Source organism: Schistocerca serialis, chromosome 1 (assembly GCF_023864345.2).
Source record: "Schistocerca serialis cubense isolate TAMUIC-IGC-003099 chromosome 1, iqSchSeri2.2, whole genome shotgun sequence".
Classification (NCBI taxonomy): Eukaryota; Metazoa; Arthropoda; class Insecta; order Orthoptera; family Acrididae; genus Schistocerca; species Schistocerca serialis.
Genome location: NC_064638.1, coordinates 715691203 through 715713878, shown reverse-complemented (window position 1 = coordinate 715713878; position 22676 = coordinate 715691203). Strand labels below are relative to the sequence as shown.

The window sequence follows — 22676 nt, the reverse complement described above, 5'->3', positions numbered from 1 at the left end:
TGGTGAAACATTATAGCGATGGTGATGTCCTACGGTAAAAAAGCAATATTAGAAACGACCTACTTAAACGCGTAGGTGCTTCCACCCATCTAAACAGGCCTCATAAGGTTCTTAGTGGGTGATGCTGTTGTATACAGAGAAGTCGCAACGCTAGAAAACTGTAGCGAAATGCAGGAGACCAGCAGGTGATCGACGCTTGGTGTTGACAGCCGGTATTTGACCCTCTAAATAACCTAACGCCACGTATCGCGCATAAACAGGCGGGAAGATTCGTCATTTTTCTATACGATTCCCTGGCAGACACTGACGTCACAGCCGTTAAATATCTAGCACTACGCGTAAGGGACGGTTTAAAGCGGAACGGCCACATGAAACTAATGGTAGAGATGGTAGATGCCAGACTGAGAGTCATTGGAAGAACTGTCAGGAAGTGTAGTCTATCCATGAACAACGTAGCTTACAAAACCATCGTTCGACCGACACTGGGATATTACTCCTTAGTTTGGGATCCTTATCAAGATGATTGATGGATGAAATAGACAACATCCACAGAAGAGCAGTAAGTTCGCCACGGGTTATTCAGCAAGCGCGAAAGCGTCACGGAGATAGTCATTCAACTCAAATGGCGAATGGTAGAAGAGAGGCGTTGTGCATCGTCACGCTATGATTACTGTTGAAATTCTGTGACCGTACTTTCCAGGAATATCCAGCCACGATATTGCTACCTCCTACGCATTTCTCGTGAAAACGTCATGCAAGTAACATTATTGTGAACCTATTAGAAAAGCGAAATACCATCAGACTTTCGCAAAAGTATGATCCACACACACAAGTTCAGAAAAGTGTGAGAACTATCGCGCAGTCAGCTTAACAGCTCATGCATGTAAGTTGCTGACAAGAGTAATGTACACAAAAACGAAAAAGAAAATTGATGACGATCAGTTCGGCTTCAGGAAAGCTAATAACACAAGAGAGGTGGTCCTGACGGTGCGCATGAAATGGAAGCTGGAATCAACAAAAATCAAGACATGATCGTACTATTTGTCGACTTGGAAAAAGCGTTCAACAATGTACAACGAAGTGAGATGTTCGAAAGTCTGAGAAAAATGGGAGTAAGGCATATGTCAAGTCTCATAATACACAATTTATACATGGACAAAGAGTGAACAGTAAGAATGAAAGACCCACAACGAAGTGCTCGGATTACGAAGGGCGTAAGACAACAACGTAGTATTTTGCTCTTAGCTGTTCAGTCTATGTATCGATGAAGCAATGACGGAAATAAAAGAATGGTTCAAGAGCGGGATTAAGCAGAAAGGATATCAATGACAGGATTCGCTGACGACGCGGCTATGCTTAGTGACAGTGAAGAAGACTTACAACATCCGTTCAATGGAATGAACAGTATAATCAATACAAAACAAGTTTTGAGCTTAAATCGGAAAAAGACAAAACTAATGAAAAGTAGGAAAATGAAAATAACGAAAACTTAACATCAAAATCGGCAATCACAATGTAGACGAAGGTGATAAATTCTGCTATCTTGGAAGCAAAATAACCCATGGCGGACGAAGGGAAGACAAAAAATCAGACTACTACATGCCTGGCCAATAGAGGTCTACTCGTATCAAACATAAACCTTAATCTGAGACAAAAATTTCAGAGTGTGTACTTTTGGAGAACAGCATTGTATGGTAATGAATTATGAACTGTGAGAAAACGGGAGCAGACAAGAATCGGTGCGTTTGAGACGGGGTGCTGCAGAAGAAGGTTTAAAATTAGGTGGACTGATAAGTAACGAGGTGGTTCTCTATACGATCGTCAGGAAAGGAACACACGGAAAACATCAGAAGAAGAAAGGAGGGCACGGTAGCACACCTGTTAAAACGTCAGGTACTGGGGGGAATTGTAGAGGGGTAAAGACTGTATGGGAGGACAGATACTGGCATACATCCAAAGAGACAGACAGAAGAGAGAGAGAGAGAGAGAGAGAGAGAGAGAGAGAGAGAGAGAGAGTCGAGCTCACATTATGGCTACGCACCATTCGCGACAGGGAACAGGAAAGTGGGGAAGTGATAGTACCCGCCCCCGCCACTTATTGAAAGGTTGCTTACAGAGTACAAATGTAGTCATATAGTTATAGACAGCAACATGAAGTTTAACGGCCAGCTGACAATATGGAATAAAGTTGCCTAGTTGTAAACATTTTGACAGACGGCAGAAGTTAAGCTTTCGTTTTATTTGGATCAACCGTGACTTCATACCATAAGTAATCGTGTACCTATAAAATGAAAATTAAATATTTCTAACAAAGTAGTAAATGAGCATGGTCGGGTCACATTGCTAGCTGCGAGATGTCGAGGACTGCCAGTGCCGAGACACATGAACGATACCCCCTGTCCTCCTGAAATGTTTGCTTTTTCAATTCTTTCGTTTTTACAGCGAACTATACTGATCCCCAGAGGAATCAGTTGGTGGGCAATAATGTGAGTGGACCACTCTAAAGGTGTGGTCAGCTCGGTCCCAGGAACAGTAGTCTATTCAATATGGTTCAAATGGCTCTGAGCACTATGGGACTTAACATCTTAGGTCATCAGTCCTCTAGAACTTAGAACTACTTAAACCTAACTAACCTAAGGACATCACACACATCCATGCCCGAGGCAGGATTCGAACCTGCGTCAGTCTATTCAATACGTCTGGCATTCGCTTGGAAGGTGTACTGCATTTACAACCGTGCCATCTGCGTCTATTACAGATAAGAAGAGCGCTCGTCGAGATGAATTGTAGAAAGTCCCAAAGAGCTCATTAATAATCTCACTGAAACCGTTTCAAGTAATTACGAAGAAGTGTTGGCCTTTCTGGTAAATTAAAAGTGTCTGACTAACTGGGCGTCTAACATCGGACCTCTGCCTTTCGCGGGGAAGTTCTCTGTCGACTGAGCTATCCAAGCACGACTCACGACCCGCCCTGATTGCTTCACTTTCATCAGTACATCTTCTTCTAACGTCCACATTTCAGAAAAGTTCCTCTGCATACCTTACAGGTCTAACACTAGTTGCAGCATTAGTCCACGAAAGGCAAAGGGCAGGTTCCAAATCAGCGCACACTCCGCCAAAGAGTGAAAATTCATTCTGAGAGTGTTGGCTGCTCACACTAACCGTGGCTGTATTTGTGGAAGTTAACTGCGGTAGCTGCACGAGAATTTGGGCTGTCCTACCACTGCAAAACATATCCTCTAAGCTCTAAGTGAAAGTAAATAAGAATTGCCGGGAACCTAGATCCGATTCCAGTATATTATACGATGTCTGAAAGTACAGTGTGTATCAAAAACAATCATCCAATTTGGCACATCTATATTTCTGAAACTAATAAACATATACAATGAATGTTGTTCTCTAATGAACGGGAAACTCAAAGTTTTTTTTCATGCCTTTTTATAGGTGTTCAATATTCCCCCCTTGAGATGCACGGCATATGCCAATGCTGTATTCAAATTTTTTCCACACTGCAGCGAGCATATCTTGAGTTACAGCTTCCACGGCTGCTGTTACGCGATATCTCAGTTCATTCATTGTTGTACGTGACGGAGGCACATAAACAACGTCTTTTGTAAACCTCCACAAGAGATAAACACATACAGTCAGTCCGCAAATGAAGTCGTTCGAATCAGTCTCCAACTCTGGGAAAAGAAAGTTCTCAAGCGTATAGAGATGTGCTTCCTGTAACAGTGCTCTCGGCAAATACAAATGGACTGTACGTCTTTTCCCGTGAAACCGCACAAAACACATTAAATTGTGGAGAGTGCCTCTCATGTTGTACAACTTCATGTGGTTGTTCCGTGCCCCATATTCTCACATTATGACGGTTCACATTTCCATTTAAATGGAATGTTGCGTCGTCACTAAACACCATCTTACCAAGAACGAAATTACAAAACCCCACACGTTGTTGTTTGTCACCTCCACGAAGAGCTTGTACTAGCTGAATTTTGCATGGTTTTACGTGTAAACGTCGACGCAACACACGTCAGATGGACATAGGAGGCATGTTTAGCTGTCGAGCTGCACAGCGAAAGGATTTCTGACGACCGCTTGTGAAACTATGGAGGATGCGTTAGACATCTGTGTCAGACACTCGGGGACGGCCCGGCGATTTGCCTTTACACAAATAATCTGATTCTCGGAACTGATCATACCGTCGTCTAATGCTCTGTGCTGTTGGAAGATCCACACAATACCTAATACGAAAGTCACGCTGAACATTTATTAGTGACCTGCAGTGCGCAAAACGTAGAACACAAAACCCTTCTTACTAGAACTGAAGTGGGCGCACACTATTGCTACCTAGCGGGAACCATGTAGAACTCGAGAGTTTGCTCTTTCCAACAGTACGTTGTTCACGCACATACCTCAAGTAACATAATAATTACCATTTTTTTAAAAATCGGATGATTCTTTTTGATACACCCTGTATATCCTTCCACACGCAATACCAGATTTAATTGCCGGCCGCGGTGGCAAAGCGGTTCTAGGCACTTTAGTCCGGAACCGCGCGACTGCTACCGTCGCAGGTTCGAATCCTTCCTCGGCATGGATGTGTGTGGTGTCCTTAGGTTAGTTAGGTTTAAGTAGTTCTAAGTTCTAGGGGACTGATGACCTCAGATGTTAAGTCTCATAGTGCTCAGAGCCATTTGAACCATCTGAACCAGATTTAATTAAAACTGTCTATTAAAATTGTCTTTCTATAATGTATTACCTTTCACCTGATCCTCGATATTCTTTTCATAACACAGTCACGTAATGGGCTACCGTGTGACTCAAATCTCGATGTATGGATGATGACATAGATGATAATAGTTGTGTGCTTAGGATTCAAAGTAGTACTGTTGTTGTCGTCGCCGTCATCGTCGTCGTCGTCGTCGTCGTAGTCGTCGTCGTCGAAGTGCCGACTTTTCAATGACGAGAAGCGATCGGAGCAGGTAACCAGCGCAGTCACTCACAATAGTTCAAATGGCTCTGAGCACTATGGGACTTAACATCTGTGGTCATCAGTCCCCTAGAACTACTTAAACCTAACTAACCTAAGGACAGTACACACATCCATGCCCGAGGCAGGATTCGAACGTGCGACCGTAGCAGTCACGCGGTTCCAGACTGAAGCGCCTAGAACCGCACGGCCACAACGGCCGGCACTCACAATAGTATTGGGCAAAAATGTCCATCGTGGTCGACTCAAAGGCATTAAGTTTCGATCGAGATGATCGCACGTAAGATCTGTCTTTGCATTTCTCAGGTTAACTTGTCACTCCCCCCCCCCCCCCCCCCCCCCCAATCAGAATCTTACGATAACATAAAGCGGGACAATTTTTGGAACAGAGTAACCCTGACCCAGGTTTAACTACCTGCAAACAAGAGAAACGCGCTAACTAATGAAGGGGCAGTCTAAATCTCTGGGGCCGCATATTGTGAACAATCCAGTTCCATTAGGAGGTGAATTCTGGCTAACGCTTAGTGCTGCCCAAATATTTACAGGCGGAAGGGATGAAGCGGATAAATTGTGAGAGGCCGTGAAGGAAAGCCGAGATCGGCGCCGCCTGAGGCTGTCTTGCACAGCTTCCATGTCGTTTCCCATTCGTCATGATTCATCGACGACTGCTGGTGTTCCCCAAGGATACTACTGACGATAACTCTTATATTTTTAACACCATGTCAGACACTGGCACATTTATTTATTTGGGGAAGTACTTGATTTTATTGTTTAACCTTATCTTTCTCTTCATGTTACATGAACTTAGTTCCTACGGAAAAACACTTTTTCAAATATTTTTGGGAAGTGAACTCGAGGACATGCTACGAACTGGACGAGGACGCATGTGAAGAGTATAGTAATGGTCTCGTCAGCATTCTGTCTTATGGGACCGATTATGAGATCTCATTTCGCCGTTGGTAAGTACCTTTTAAAACAAATTAAATCCAAAGGCATTTCTTCTACGAGTGACACTTTTCACTTTGGGGTGACAGTGCTTGGAGCACTGCTTAATTGCACGCATCGTGATGGGGGAGGGAGGGAAGAGAATAAAAAGTATTTATACAGGATAAACCACCTAAAACTTGAACCGCAAATATCGTGAAAATAGAAAAGTGCTACTGATGTGCGGTTCTGACAGAATGGATCGGTAGTCAGGAGCTAGTACTGTTAGCACTACAGTCCTGCAACTAACACCTGTGACATTCTAATTTATCCCACTTTGTTTTGTTAATGTCAATAGGCATTGTTCCATTTAAAAATCTGTCATGTTTGCACAAAAATAAACTTCCTAAGTATTGTTACAGTCTATTTATTGGCTCACAATACGAGTCCCTGACTACCAATCCAACCTGTGAAAATCGCACATCAATAGTACCTCCGATTTCCGCAACATTTATGGTTCAAGTTTTAGGTGATTCACCAAAACAAGGCGGGAGTCACCACTTCGGCATAGAAAGATCCGGGTGTCCACAACGATACCTGGAACGTTGCTCGATAACGCATTATATACAACTTCTGTACCACAATTATCCCAGTGCGTGTTGTCCTAGAGTCGTCGAGGACTAAAGTTTCCAGTTCTCAACTTTTAGCGTACGTGCAGAAATTAAGCATTAAGTGCTGGAGAGACAAACGGATTCGTTTGGCTTTATTCTTATCTGAGAGTTGTCTCGGTCCCCACGAAGAAGTTAACTACAGCCATCAGCAAACACGCATCACATCTTGGGAGAGTTCGGCGAGAAATGGTATACCGCATGGACGCCTGTCTTAGTAAACATGGGACTGAGATGGAGTGCCTGTGTGGTCGGTGTAAAATCTTGAAACAACGTTCACAGTCCAGTACTTTTACTTCAGTCTATATCTGCACACGTATATCTGAAGCGAACACAACACAGTACGTACATTTTGTATGTCAAGGAAGTTACCGACCTGACTCAGTATACACATTCACACACACTATGTTTTTTTTTTTTTATTATCTTGACGCAACAGTCTACAGCTGTCAAGTACTTGAAATAATACGAGGGTGCACAGTACTTTTTTTAAATCCATCTTTTGTTCTACATGTTTGAAAGTTTTACAATGTGTAGAACATCCTTTAGGAACAATATTTTCATTTCTTCACATAATTTCCATCCCTCTCAAGTTCCTTACGCCATCTTGGAACCGGCGCCTGTATACCCGCACGGTAAAATTCTGGACCAACGTCTTGGAGCCACTGTTTGGCTGCGTGCGTAAGGGAGTCATCATCTTCAAAAATGGCTCTGAGCACTATGGGACTCAACTGCTGTGGTTATAAGTCCCCTAGAACTTAGAACTACTTAAACCTAACTAACCTAAGGACAGCACACAACACCCAGCCATCACGAGGCAGAGAAAATCCCTGACCCCGCCGGGAATCGAACCCGGGAACCCGGGCGTGGGAAGCGAGAACGCTACCGCACGACCACGAGATGCGGGCTCATCATCTTCAAACCTAGTTCCACGAAGTTTCCCAAAGAGATGATAGTCACATGGAGCCAGGTCAGGACTGTAAGGCGGGTGTTTCAGTGTTTTCCATCCGAGTTTTGTGATCGCTTCCATGGTTGCATGGTTTTTTGACTAACACGTGGCCGTGCATTGTCGTGCAACAGGAAAACATCCTGCTTTTGCCGATGTGGTCGAACACGACTCAGTCGAACTTGAAGTTTCTTCAGTGTTGTCACATACGCATAAGAATTTATGGTGGTTCCACTTGGCATGATGTCCACAAGCAAGAGTCCTTCGGAATCGAAAAACACCGTAGCCATAACTTTTCCAGCAGGTGTGGTTTTGAATTTTTTTTCCTTGGGTGAATTTGAATGATGCCACTCCATTGATTGCCTCTTCGTCTCTGGTGAAAAATGATGGAGCCATGTTTCATCACCTGTCACAATTCTTCCAAGAAATTCATCTCCACCATTCTCGTACTGTTCCAAAAGTTCGCTGCATACCGTTTTTCTTGTTTCTTTGTGAGCCAATGTCAACATCCTGGGAACCCACCTGACACAAACATTTTTCAACGCCAACACTTTCAGTATTCTACACATTGTCTGGAGTGTGTGCAGTACGAGGCCTGCCGCTGCGAACACAATCCTCAATATTGCCGTGCCCGCTTTCATCACGTAACCTAGTAGCCCACCGACTAACTATACTGCGATCGACAGCAGCATCTCCATACACCTTTTTCAACTTCTTGTGGATGTTTCCCACTGCCCCGTTTTCACAGCACAGGAATTGTATTGACAGCACGTTGCTTCTGACGAACGGCGCGTGTAGCAGCCATCTTGAAGACATGCTGTGACGGCGCCACTCACGGGAACAGGTTTAACTAAGTTTGAAAACAAGCGGGAAGGATGTATCTACACACTGTAAAACTTTCACACATGCAGAATGAAAACTGTATTTTTTACAAAAATAGTGTGCATTTCTTTTGGAGTGACCCTCGTGTATTGCAAACCACCGGCCATACCAACACGACTTTATTCCTCTACCAGTTTCGGTTCATAAAACAATCATCACTGGAGGGAACATTTGACATTATTGATTTATACGTACATATATGTATGTATGTCATTATAACGATATGTATGTGTAAATCACCAATGTCCAGCTTTCCCTCCAGTGTTGACTGTTTGACGAACCGAAACCGGTGGAGGAATAGAGCTGTATCGATGCAGCTGGTGGTTTGCAACGCATTATTTATTTATTTATTTTCTGAGAGAGATCGTCACAGAATTAAATTAAAAATAGGTTTTCTAGGGGTATGTCTCGGTTCTAAGGCAGATGCCAGAACTGAAACCCCTCCCAAATGTTACTTGGGACTCCGTCCGCCGCACTACAGCATGCTTGGTATGTGAGTTAAGAGCTGCTGACCCTAGACTGCGTCATTACTCAGACAGCCAACTCTAACTCTAGGAACAGGGATTGGAAGTATTAAAAACTGAAGATAAATGTTTCTGTGTCACTAGAAGCTCGGGCTTTTCAGGAAAGAAGACAACCAAAAGAAAAGAGAAACTTGAAGTTGTCTCTCCGTAGACATGAGTCAGTCCTGCCACTGTAAGCGCGACTAGGACGCCGACAGCGCGCCGGTTTGGCGTCGCGTTTGCAAGAAGAAAGGCCAGTGGCGGCAGCAGAGTTCGCCCACCGCGCCGCGCTGCCCTTAATGAATGCCGGGGAAAGCAATTAAAAGCTGCGGCTGCGGTGGCGGCGGCGGCGGCGGGCTCTGCGTGGCTCTTGGCCAGACCCAGCGGGTCCTCGCTGTGTACAGCCGGAGTGCACACCAGCGCCACTGCTTCTGTAATCCTCCCATTGAAACCCACCAATTTTTGCATTAAGCTTATGTTACTAAACAGCTAAACATACCTGTCGAGCATCATAAATTTTGCTACAGATTTTGTTATTACGAGAGGTGTCCGATAAGTAACACATTTTTTCGCGGCCAGTTTTGCTTCAGCAAATGCGGAATCTTTTGTGCGGCATGGCGGAATATTCCCACTTCAACCCTTATAGTTTAACGAATCTCCGACAGGCGGCAGCGCTATACGTGGCCTTCAAAACTGCTTCTATAACGGTAGTGCATTCAAATCAGAAAGCTGACGCTGAGTTTCTTCTGGCGGAAAACAAGAGCATCACAGATATTCATAGGCTCTTGCAGAATGCCTCCGGAGACCTGGACGTGATCAAAAGCACGGTGAGTCATTGGGCGAGGCGTAAATCATTTCTGCAACAAGATCATGCAAACCTGTTCGATTTCCCGTGTGCTGGCCGGTCGAACACAGCTGTTACTCCTGCAATATTGGTCTTCAGCGCGCACGTCGCCACAAAAAAAGGCAAACGAACTTCTCCTTCTCCATGACAACGCAAGGTCTCACACAAGACTACACTGGACTGTTCTTTCTCTTCCACCTACGGCCCGGATCTCTCACCTTCCGACTTCCATCTGTTTGGCTCAATGAAGAATGTATTCCGCGGGATGCTGTGCTTGAATGATGGGGAGGTTGCTGATGCAGCAAGACGCTGGCTCCCTCGTCGACCAGTACAGTGCTACCATACGGATACACAGGCCCTCCTAGTAAGGTGGCGTAAGGCCGTCGCGTTGAACGGAGTTCATGTTGGAAAATAGGGTCTTGTAACCAAAAGAGTAGGGAATAACACGTGTGTTGGAATTGTGAATAAAACCAACCAACTTTCACATTCCTTATTAAACGCGCCTCGTATATCTACTGTTGATTTAAAGTACCAGGTCAACATCGAAAAAGGCAAACGTTATTCACAGGATACGCTAGGAATGCCTCAAGGAGGGAAGGCCCTGAACAACAAGAAACTAAAAGCTACACTTAGCACAGTATTCTGTAACAGCAAGAACTTTCATTAGAACAAGGGCGCCAGTACGTCAAGAAGATTATATTCGCAGCCGACTGCAATGGACAACATACATCTGCTTTAAGGAAGAATCGGAAGGAAGGTTGCGGGTTAACCTCTTGTCAACGACAAGTTCATTAGCGTGTAGTGCATGCTCGAGTAGAAGTGCAGCAAGAAAGGCTAGCGGTCTTGTCCTGTTCGAAGAAGCCCCACAACCAATGGCCTCAATCGATTTAAGGTAAATGATGGAAACTGTAAATCTGGGTAAGCGAATGTCGCTCGTCCCGAATGCGAGCCACCGAGCGACGTGACGCAGAGAGTGGGACACTGCACTCGCTTTAGGGAGGTCGGCGGTGTTCAAATCCCCCTTCGCTCATCCAGATTGTGGCTTTTCTATACTGGTTCAGGTCAATTCAGCAATCAGAACCTTTGAAGAGCACACCGCTGATTTCGTTCCAAATCTCAAGTCACCTCGTTGAAGACAGAAGTTTACACTCAATCAACACACAAGGCAATCAAGTGCCTTAAGCATTGCGCCAGCACGAGTACTTGGGACACGCTCTTTCAGGTAGTTGAGTTGTTCTGTATGAGTGTTGTCCCATTCCTCCAACAACGTGACTGAAATACTTTTTATTTCTAATAATTCACTAACTGTGGTGTAGTAGCGCTATAAAAAATAATATCAAGGGAAAGAAATTATTTATTTCGACATAGGACGACCCATAATCTAGAGGATAAAGCAGATCCTATATGTCTCTTAAAATTTTAAGGCAGCTTTTTAATAAACAAGACTAGAAGATTACCGCAAACTAAAATTTGACCATAATGCAATCCCATCACCAATACAATCCATACAACTAACCTACTGAAATAAAGTGTCACTGGTAATTACAAACGGTTTCAGGCAGTATACCGCCACACCCTCCAGTAATTAACAATGGTATCTCTACTCTCATCTGTCACATCGTTGACAGGGTACTGACGAGACCGTTTCCCCAAAGTTAGATCGTGCCACTAAATTGTCACATTTGGCACCAGGGGATATGGTGATTAGTTTATTAGGCGCAAGTATGTGGAATCATACTAATCGCATGCCCACATGAGCATGTCAGTACCACACAAACTGTCGTACAGGCCACAAAAATATCAAAAGAACAACAAAATCCCTAAAATTTACCGCCGTTCGTCTCAAGAAATTTCCTACGCAATCCGTAAGCCCTTCAGAACTCGAGCTCTAGTCGTTATTCCTGGGCCGTCTGCTTCCGCCTATGCCAATCGCAACGCTGTCCACGGCCTCCCAACAGAGCTTTTAAGTACATCAGAATTTCCTTTGGAGGAACTGATCTGCCAGCCTATTAAGGACCTGAAGACAATTCCATGCTGCATAAGAAGTTGTAAACACTGATACTTCTCAACTGTCAGCAGTAGGCTCTACCTCGCACAACCACCACCACCACCACCACCAAAAAAATGGCTCTGAGCACTATGGGACTTAACATCTATGGTCATCAGTCCCCTAGAACTTAGAACTACTTCAACCTAACTAACCTAAGGACATCACACAACACCCAGTCATCACGGGGCAGATAAAATCCCAGACCCCGCCGGGAATCGAACCACCACCACCACCACCAATTCAACTAAATTCACTAAAATTAAATCAGTAGGACGGAATCAATGAAATGAAACGATATCAGTGAAAATCACGAGAAAAGTATAGCTTGCAATATCATGAATATGTCCCGCCGAACGAAAATTTGTCCACATGTGAATTTCGTACTCCGACAGTCTAATGATTAATGGCTCAAATGGCTCTGAGCACTATGGGATTTAACATCTGAAGTCATCAGTCCCCTAGAACTTAGAACTACTTAAATCTAACTAACCTAAGGACATCACACACATCCATGCCCGTGGCAGTATTCGAACCTGTGACCGTAGCGGTCACGTGGTTCCAGACTGAAGCGCCTAGAACCGCTTGGCCACTGTGGCCGGCTCTAATGATTACGACGACTGCTCGCATAACGAGCAGGTCACAGTTCGAATCCTAGACTAGTTAAAATTTCTAATTCTCAAGAAGCAGTGGCCCAGAAAGTTCACCTTGATTATAAGCAGCTATTACTGTATTATTATGACGTAAGTATACGTAACCTATTTTTAGCAAGTTGACAAACTCGCTGAGTTCTCATGGCGGTGTGTTCCACTCCCTGGGCCTGTCGCTGGGAGCGCATCTCTATAAGGGTACAATGCAGGCATCAATGCAGGAAAGAGCACAATATGTTATGTCTGTTCACGGAGCAACGAATGTTCAGAATACGTTAAGGGAAATCGCCACTAGATGCCACGTTGACTAAGGTGTTTACGGAACAATTCTTTAACAAGAGAACAGTTGAAAAGAAAAGAAAGGCAGCATGAAACCTTCTAGGTGTGCAGCGATTATTAAAAATATCCAGACAGTGTTTACACCATCCTCATCCAAATAACTGAAACAAACATCATGTCATTTCCAGGTAACAAAGACCACTGTGCCGAGTGCGTTAGGCAAACGATTTCAACTGTACGCTTACAAGATTCTGAACTGAAAACATGTGATTATGAACGAGAGGAATTTGCCAACTTTAAGTTATTCCGTATTGCAGAGAACGAACATTTCTTTCAGCAAACAGCATTTGGTAATGAAGCAACGTTTCACGTAAGTGGCTTTGTAAACAGGCATAACATGCGTATTTCTGTCTGACTGAAAGTCAGGTCTTGTAAGAGAGCACGTAAGAGATAGACGAAAGGCCAGTTTGTGCTATGAACTAATTCGCGACAAAGTCATCGGCTCATTCTTCTTCTACAGGAGCAGCCCCGTCTAATGGATCAACTAGGCAGAGCAACACCTCATTGGGCATAATGTATCTGAGATTCTGTTGATGCAGAATTTCCATATCAGTGGACTGGAAGGGAAACCTCATGGCCACCAAGATCGCAAGACCTTTTTTCCTTTGGGGATTTAATAACAACAAGGTGTATGCCACACTTTATCAGAAATGCGCACATTGCGTGAACATATCATTGAGACTGTTTTAAAACAGCTACAAAATGTATGGTGGGAGATATAGTACCGTTTAGATATTCTGCATGTCACAAACGGTGCTCACATTGAGTAAATTTAATGAAATTACGAGTGAAATCTTTATGATAGTGTGCACACGTGTTTGGAATATTATGTCTCTGTTAATGTAAATTACGAAGTCGTGACAACATTCCTCAGTAACACTTCATAAGGCAGGTGGGGGTTACTCCCAACCAACAGTCTCTAGTAGAAAACCTAGTTGATAATGGACCCAGGCTAGCAATGAATAGTGAAATAATGATGCTTACCAAAAATACTTCCAACGATTAACTTTATTTCATCGTTACACTGCAGGCCATTTCGACCGTTGTTCTCAAGCATTTAATGTATGTAACTGTTTCTAACGACTGTTCGGTAGTCTGGCAGTAAAACAACAACGAGTCAACGGATGCCTCTCTGTGTGCAAAATCGCCACAGTTGCTTATTTCGAGGCCTAACTGCCATGCTCTACACTAACCATCGACCCTCTGCAGGTCCTAATACAATACGCTCCAATTTTCTACAATTACATCACAGTGTGGCTTCCCATATATGGGACGACGTTCATTTCTCTGTCGCTCCATATCGGACTGAACTAAATGTTCAACTCGTTCCCTTGATTTCACTGTTTTCCAGAAAACAGTCGAAGACGAAACAATAATTAAAGGTGCGTAAAAAGTGCACACAATATATATGGTGACTTTACACTCTCCTGCTCCATACTCTCTGAATTCTTCCTGCACAATACGAAGTATGCAATAAAAATAGTGAGACTAACAACACCGCGAGCGATATGGCAACGCTTTGTTCTCCCAGTAGTGTGTTCATCCCTTCCAGACGCTCAGTCTCCATGCACCCACCAAGTGATTTCTGAGAGTGCCATCAGCTAAAACTTGTTTTTCTCTGTGTGTGTGTGTGTGTGTGTGTGTGTGTGTGTGTGTGTGTGTGTGTTACTAAAATGGAAGTTTTGTGCTGACCTTGGGGAAACTGCGAGTGCGACCTTCGAGAATCTAAAACAGCCTATGGCGAACATTCCTTATTAACGGCACCAAGCTTTTCGGTGCCACAAATCATTTTAGGAGGCCGAGGATACGTAGAAGAATACCTCGTTCAGGAAGTCCTTCAGCTTCAAAAGGTGAGAAAAATGTCGGACGTGTGGGTGCTCTTGTTGGATTAGACACGCGTTTAAAAATGGTTCAAATGGCTCTGAGCACTATGGGACTCAACTGCTGAGGTCATTAGTGCCCTAGAAATTAGAACTAGTTAAACCTAACTAACCTAAGGACATCACAAACATCCATGCCCCAGGCAGGATTCGAACCTGCGACCGTAGCGGTCTTGCGGTTCCAGACTGCAGCGCCTTTAACCGCACGGCCACTTCGGCCGGCGAGACACGCGTTTAACATTAAAGATCATGGGTAACTTGTTAAACACTTTCACTGGACACGAGTTTTGACCACGTTTTGCACATGTGGAAGGTTTGTAACAAAATCCTTACAACTGAGTAGGGCGGTCGAAAATACGCCTGCGTTGATCATCTTGAGAGGATTGCCAACGAGCACGAGTGGTTCAGTCGTCAGTTCACAGAAGATGAATCCTGAGACAAAGTGGCAATATGAGGAGTGGCACCCTGAGACATCTCCTAGACCGAAAAAAGCAAATGAAACAGAAAAATAACGCTAAATTATTTTTTTGACAGCAGCGGCTGGCTCTGAGCACTATGGGACTTAACATCTATGGTCATCAGTCCCCTAGAACTTAGAACTACTTAAACCTAACTAACCTAAGGACAGCACACAACACCCAGCCATCACGAGGCAGAGAAAATCCCTGACCGCGCCGGGAATCGAACCCGGGAACGACAGCAGCGGTATCGTGCACAAAGACTATGTTTCTCTAGGAAAAATCGTAAACAAAGTGTTTTACAAATATGTCCTTGCAAGTCTCAGGAGAACGGTGAATCGGCTAGAACGGGCATTGCAGACAACTGGATGCTGAATCATGGCAACGCCTCCTGTCTAACGGCCACTTCCATCACGGAATTTTTTACCTCAAAAGGCATTCCTGTTGTTACAGAGCCCCTCTATTCACCTGGTCGAAGTCTTTGCGACTTTTTCCTTTACCGGAAATTGAAAAATGTCTTAAAAGGATATCGTTCTGAGACTCTGCAGAATGTTCAAAAGAATGTGACCGACATGTTAAAGGTCCTACCAGCTGAAGGCTTTCAGTGCTGCTAGCAAGACTGGGAACAACAACTCCGCGGGTGTATGGCTGGGACAATGGCGTTGTTTGAAAAATAAAAATAAAATAATAGATAAAAAGATCAGTCGCACTACTTCTCGTACGCATCACGTACGCAAGGGAATGTAACACATCGCCAGTAAGTAGATCTAGTTGAATGACACAGTGTCTTCGAGGCATATTCGAGTCGAACTGGTACTTTTTCTTCTTCGTGCTATCGAAAGTCATGCCACGATATGTAGTCCAACGTCGAAGCGACAGCCACACGAAAGCAAAGTTTCTTCGGTTTGAGATACTTTTTTCGACAGCGACTCAGCGGCGGGTGCTCTCCTTCCTGGCTGCACCCAAATGCCTCAACAGTGGCTGGCCACCTATCGGCGTGCATCGGGGAGTGCGCCCGCACATACCGGCGCGGAACATGACAGGCGCGGCGCGGTGTGGCGCGCATATCGACCAGCGCCCTCAAAATAGCGGGAGGGAGAGGGGAGGGCAGGGCAGGGCAGAGCAGAGCAGAGCAGAGCAGCGAAGAGTAGAGCAGAAGAGAGAGAAGAGGGGAGGGAGGGGGGAGACCACTTTGTTTAGCTCTCTGCTCTGCCCCGGTCCGTCTGCGCTGACGTAAGCCCGTGGGGCAGCGTGCCAGCGTCCAATCGCTAAACGATCGCTTTCTATTGTCGCCCGATTCAACATGACCCGGTGGTCAATTGAGGGCGCTCTAACTAGCGAATTAACGACTCTGACAACGACCTCTTTGCTATTCGTAGCCCTTGCTTGACACAACGCACGCGGTGCCATTTCAGCAGTCTTCCCCCTCTCATACGACACTCCACATGTCACTACGCGAACGGCAGTACAGTAAATCGCGCCCATCAACAAAGAAGCTGGCATCCGGCAGATGTCAGGAAGGATTGGTACGAGTCATGTGGCAGGGTACTAAACAGAAAATTGACATCCCTTATACTGAGTATTTCAAAATTATAAGTGTATTGGATAAAAGCTAGTGGCGACACTGCCGTAACATGAAGGATGTTCCTCACGTGGCACGTCTGCAGTCTATGGCTGATAGCAGAAGGTCAGCTGAAGTACTGCTGTGTTTGAGTCAGCTGCTGTGTGTACCGTCTGAAAGTGTGGGATGCCACTCCACGCGCCCATGTTTAGGAAACATGAAAAAGATGCGTGGATAAAGACTGAGTGGCACGCGATCGGATCGCACAACAATGCTTCTTTCTGGCACTGCATCCCATAATCCTTCATGAAAATGAACGATGCCACACGACGAATCCCGTGCAGCAGCCCCTGCGTACGTCGGAGCGGGAAAAACTGGAACACCCATCGTATTCACCGGATATGAGTCCGCGCGATTACGACCTGTTGGCCAAAATGGAGGAACTTCTTGGTGGCACGCGCCACAAGACAAGAGAAGACATCATCCGTGTCACAGGACGGTCCTAGTGAGACATCGACAGAGGTGGACGCGCTAACGTTGCACGCCGCGTTCTATCTCTGTGGGGTAAAATGGTCGAGAGGCGATGGGATTATGTTATACGGTGAATGTCTGTCAATAAACTCTGGTATGAATTATAACAGTGTTGCCACTACCTTTCATCCAACCCACTTCACACGATTACATCTTTAAATGTAAAAGACAGAAACTTGGCGTCAATTTTAACTTACGCACAGAGGTACAATGATATTTTTTCCCCCCTCAGAAAGAACCATTCGAATTTACTGCCTGACACACATCAACTAACTAATTGAGCATAACGTTGCAAAGCGATAAGAAATGGAACGAGCGCTTAATTTCGGATATAGGAAAGGTGGTTGGTCCACTTCAGTTTATTGCGAGAATTCTAGGAAAATGTAGCTAATCATTTGCAAACGAGACAGCGTATAGAAAACTAGTGCGACCAATCTTGAGTAGTACTGGAGCGCCACCGGTTCAGATTACAGGAACACATCGAAGAAATTCAGAGGCATGCTGCCACATTTGTTAGCAGTAGGTTTGGTCAGCATGCGAGTATTACGAAGATGCTTCGTGAACCGTGGAAATACCTGGAGGATGGACTACGTTCTTTTCTCGAAACACTGTAGAGAAATCAGTTTGGTATTAATAACCGCTTTAGCTGTATTTAGTCCTTTATTACTGAGTAACTACCGGTTTCGTGGCACTAAAATCCCCATATTCAGGTGAACGAATGATTAAAACATTAGAGCGGAAAACCTGAAGATGTGGCTTTTAGTGTCACGAAACCGGTAGTGATCCAATAATAAAGAACTAAATACAGCTGAAGCGGCTATTAATACACAAGACGAATACTCATAGCTATGGTTGCTTCACCTACAAGGCCTTCACTTTTGAGAAAATTGAGAGCACCGTCATTTGCGGCTGACTGCAGAACGCTACTACAGTCGTCGACGTACATTTCATGTAAGGATCGCGAAAACAAGGTAAGAGAAATTAACGCTCCATTCGCGAGTGGACAGGAAAGGGAATTACTGGTAGTGGTAGAAGGTACCCTCTGCCATGCACTGTATGTTGACCTGCAGATTATGTGTGTATATATCTTTTACATATATCTTTGGGCTATTTTTTACAATTACTTTTAGCATGAAATGTTTTTTCTTTACCTTTCAGAAACGTTCAATGTTCACTTCTACGGAAGAACGGTAAATGTAAAGACGAAAGTCAAACTTGTCCCACAATTCACAAGCTTACGTAAAAGTTATTGTATTCACTGTAGTAGTTACGTGGCGTCATAGTTCACCAATGTTGGTGGAAACGGACAGACACATACGGAGTCTTCTAAAACACCGAAACAATTCACATATCGTGAGGCTACGTTAGATATCAATGGTGAAAGAAAATATATGAACGCCCTTTACAACGCCGAGGCAGCCCGTTGATATGACATGTCCTTACATGCAGGCGCCACAGCGGTAGTCTCTGTCGTTTTGAAAAATTAAACGTCTCAAAAAGTTCACGCAGTTATGGAAGAAGCCAGATCTCCGTCATAAATAGGTACGAGATTACTGTAATGGAGCCAGCGAACTACCTACCTGCACAGGGGAAACAACTTACTAGTGGCACCAAGATAAAATTTAGTTTCGATGCGCAAGTTAAAATTTGTGTCCAGTTTTTATCTTCTTTCCTGTACAAGACATAGTCCTGTAAAACTGCACTAATCATTTTCGAACATGCTGTACTTCACAAACTGTTCAACAAATCGGAATAAGTTTTCCGACAAACGACGGAGCCGATGGGGTAGGGTTTGGCTACTGGTCCTTGATCAGCCTGAATGATAATCAAATCCACACAGATCATCTGCATGAACTTGCAGATATGATACAATGAGGTTACTATGTGGCTTTTGAGGTACCTACTACTTCTGTTATGTACGGATGCGAGCAGAGTTAAGTTACAAATTATGCGCCGTGTCCTGAAGGCCGGGCGCGTAGAGAACGACAGTTTTTGTCATTGCAACTAGGTTCTTATTAGATTCCTTATGAACTCTAGAGAGTTCGCCGAACATCGTCACCAGTATTTGGCCAACGAGGGAAAAGAGAGGTGATGTCATGTCGTTCATCGTCAATCAATGTTTTAGTTTGAATCCCAAACCTCTCCTCATCGTCTGACAGAAACAAGCCATGTGACAATGTTGACGAAGATCCGACGGAAGGAGATGATAAAGTCTTAGATTCCCGTTGTACCATTCGAAAGGGACAAGCCTTGTACCTGCACTGAGCTTTACCCTCTCCTTATCTTCCATTCCTCACCCACTGATATCAATTCAAACACACACACACACACACACACACACACACACACAAACTACTCGCAGCTTCCCGCCTCCAACCTGTTGGAAACACACACCACATGCTTAGTAACTGATTAAAAGAAAACAACAGCACACCATCTTTAAGACATTACGCAGGACTGCAGTATGGTATTCTCCAAAAGTTGTCACGTTCTCTGCCTTTTATCTTGAAATTGTAGTGGACCGAAGCCAATACTTCACGACCCTAATGGAGACCGCAGATCGAACAAGACAGATTAAGCAGTATCATGCTTACCGCAAATGAAGCACCTTGCCGTCCAGAGAATAGCACAGCAGTCTGTAAACAGAAAAACATCTGTTAAAATTTTTCGTATATCCCCCGCACGTAGACTATTGAAGAAGGTAACAAAAACCACCAGAGCGTACAGAAAGAACTTAATTCTGCTTCGGGTGGTTTACTTAATACTACTCAATGAGCGTTCAAGATACGCTATTTGTTAAAGACAACAATCTATAACGTTTTTTTCCCCAGAAGGACAATGTTTTACCCAAGTGGAAAGAGGAACAGATAGAATTCAATCAATGTCTAATCACTATCTTGCACAATAAAATAAAAGCTAAGTTTATTAATAACAACGTTTACCATATCGACAGATATCGGAGATACCCTTATAAGAGCATTTCACTATTTTACACTCGCTCACTTAAGAATCTGTGTAGGAGGAAAAGCCATAAGAGAGCTGGTAGCTGGTAGTCTTTGCTGACTGCAGTGTTATTCGCATACTTTTGTCCTCGACATTTTTACCGACCAGACGTGCTGCGCGTGCACAGGCATCAATGATCCTCTCGAAACGACTTAACAGCAGGCAACGGTGGCCGCTTTGTCTGCACGAAAACCATAAGGTACAGCGCGAATGTTTGTCTGAACGACTGAGAGTCAGTCACCATTGGGTGCGATACACGCAACTGGCCTCCACGGCCCCTCTGTGAGGCTTTTACGGCAGTTTACTCACCATCCAAGGACGAATATCAAGTCATGTAGCTCTCCGAGATGTCTGTACAGCAACTGAGTTAATGCTTTGCAAAGCGTAAAACTCTAATGCATAAACCTTTAAAGGTCTTACGTTATATTAGCATCGAGCTTTTTTAAAGATTCGGACAGTTTTTACATAAATATTTCGAAAACAGCAATATAATCTTTATGCTCCTCAGAGGCAGTATATTTAGCGAGAAGCCTTTCAAACAGTAAAATCATTTCATTTCTGCAGTAACACCTTCCAAATGCTTTCTTTAACCATCAAATCTGGAGTTGACTTGTGGTCTGTACTATGCCTTTCCACGAATTATGTTCCCAAACGCGTAACATTAATTTGTGAAAAAAATTGTTATTGAAAGAACTGACCTAGAATTGTAATGACAGTCAATCGTAATGTCTTGGCCTACGGAAACAGTTACAGTCCAAACATTCAATCGCAGAGTATTAATCGCAGAATCAGAATGGACTTAACAATAGATACACATATGAAGGCAATCTTCCAAAAGTCAACCTGAACGATTGTTAGCAACAAAGGCTCATCTGTGGGCATCAGTCACGTCGTCCTCTTTTTGCAGGGTTAATTTCAGGGAAATATTCAGGTCTCAAAAAGATGTTTGTACGATAAGCCGAGTAACAATTTCATAAGGTTCTATACGGCGAATCACAAATATACAGTACGTACTTGGATTTGTCATATCAATAAAATATTTTTATATCCAGAAAAATGCCGTTTCAAATTTCTTCAAGAGACAACGCTACAACACGGCTATAATCTTAAGGTTTCGCCAAACCCGCAAAATACAGGGAGTTTCACAGTGATTTGACGGTTTCAAATTTGAATAATGCGTGCTAAAAAACATGATCTGGCGACGGTGGCGCCGTCTATTAGTAGTACGGAGAGTCAAGCTTCGTTCGATATACATATCAGTAATCATGTCATACTGGTCGAAGCAACATCATGCGTTCGCAGTGGAGTGCTATTTTCGCTACGGTGAATCTATCGTGCGCGTCCAACGCGCCTTCGTTAGCATTTCAAAATTCAGCCACAATATCGAGTTCCTGCTCGTGCAATGATACTGAACTGGGCAATAAACTTCGAGGAAGCTGCCAGCGCATCGCACGCCTGAAGCGTTTGGCAGCAACGATTATTTCCAAATGCGCTTATGTCGAATGGCCGCTTCGCTCGCCCGATTGTATCGTGCCAGAATTTTACCTACTGTGTTGCCTGAAGTCAAGAGCTATTCTGACCGGTCGAGAAGCTTGCAACAGCTGAAAGATCAAATTTAAGAACAAAACTGCCTGATTAACTCCAGAAATTACTAAAAATGTGTTCAAAAACTTGGCGAAAAGCCTCAAATTTTGTGTAGCCGTGAATGGTCGTTATTTGTCTGATGTAGTATTTCGTAAGAAAACTTGAATAAATGTTGTAGCTTGTGCAAAATGGTCAACTCTGTTTCGCGACAAATTTGTGTGTTATTGAAATCTGAAGTAGTCGAAACAGTGCGAAACACCCTGCATATGAAAGCACACACAATACATCATCAACCAAGGAGAAGAACTGGAATTAAATAACTTCAGGCGACAATTCTATGATAAGTATATCATAGTTGCGTCTCTGTCACATGCTAGCGAGCACGTCTAATTCTAAGCTACGTTTCTTGATTCCCGCCCGGAAGATGATGTGGACTCACATGGCCTGTCGAGAACACGTCAGGTGGCTCATCCACAGAACGGCTGCAGGATGCCACAACCTTAAATGGACAAAGTCGACATATACTCACGCTTGTAAGTACGAGGTATTGTGAATTCAAAATACAAGTAGCAGAGGAAGCTCTTTTATCTGGACTAGGTGGGACCGTAGGACATCTGGATTACCGTAAATCGAGGCAATCCGGAAATTCAGAGGAAAATTAGTATGAAATTGATTTGACACCATAAACGCACAACGTCACACTTACTTTCAAGTAAACAAATTATTCATTATTTTCACGTAATTTTTGATCACATATTGATAAAAACAGCTTATACACTGAAATAATCAGTAATTTTCTTTACAGCCAGGTTCGTGTCTTTTATGAGCACCACGATCACGGAAGTATTCCAAAAGCAGTAGTTCGGC

The 22676-nt window shown here is 43.9% G+C and overlaps 1 protein-coding gene across 1 annotated transcript in view; it reads right to left on the bottom strand.

Moving 5' to 3' along the window:
• Positions 1-22676, bottom strand: part of LOC126426960 (uncharacterized) — a 1049247-nt gene that overhangs the window by 98785 nt on the left and 927786 nt on the right. Inside the window, exon 8 of the mRNA XM_050089126.1 lies at positions 19817-19858. Within this exon, the coding sequence (XP_049945083.1) occupies positions 19817-19858 (42 nt within the window). The remainder of the gene's footprint in view (positions 1-19816; positions 19859-22676) is intronic.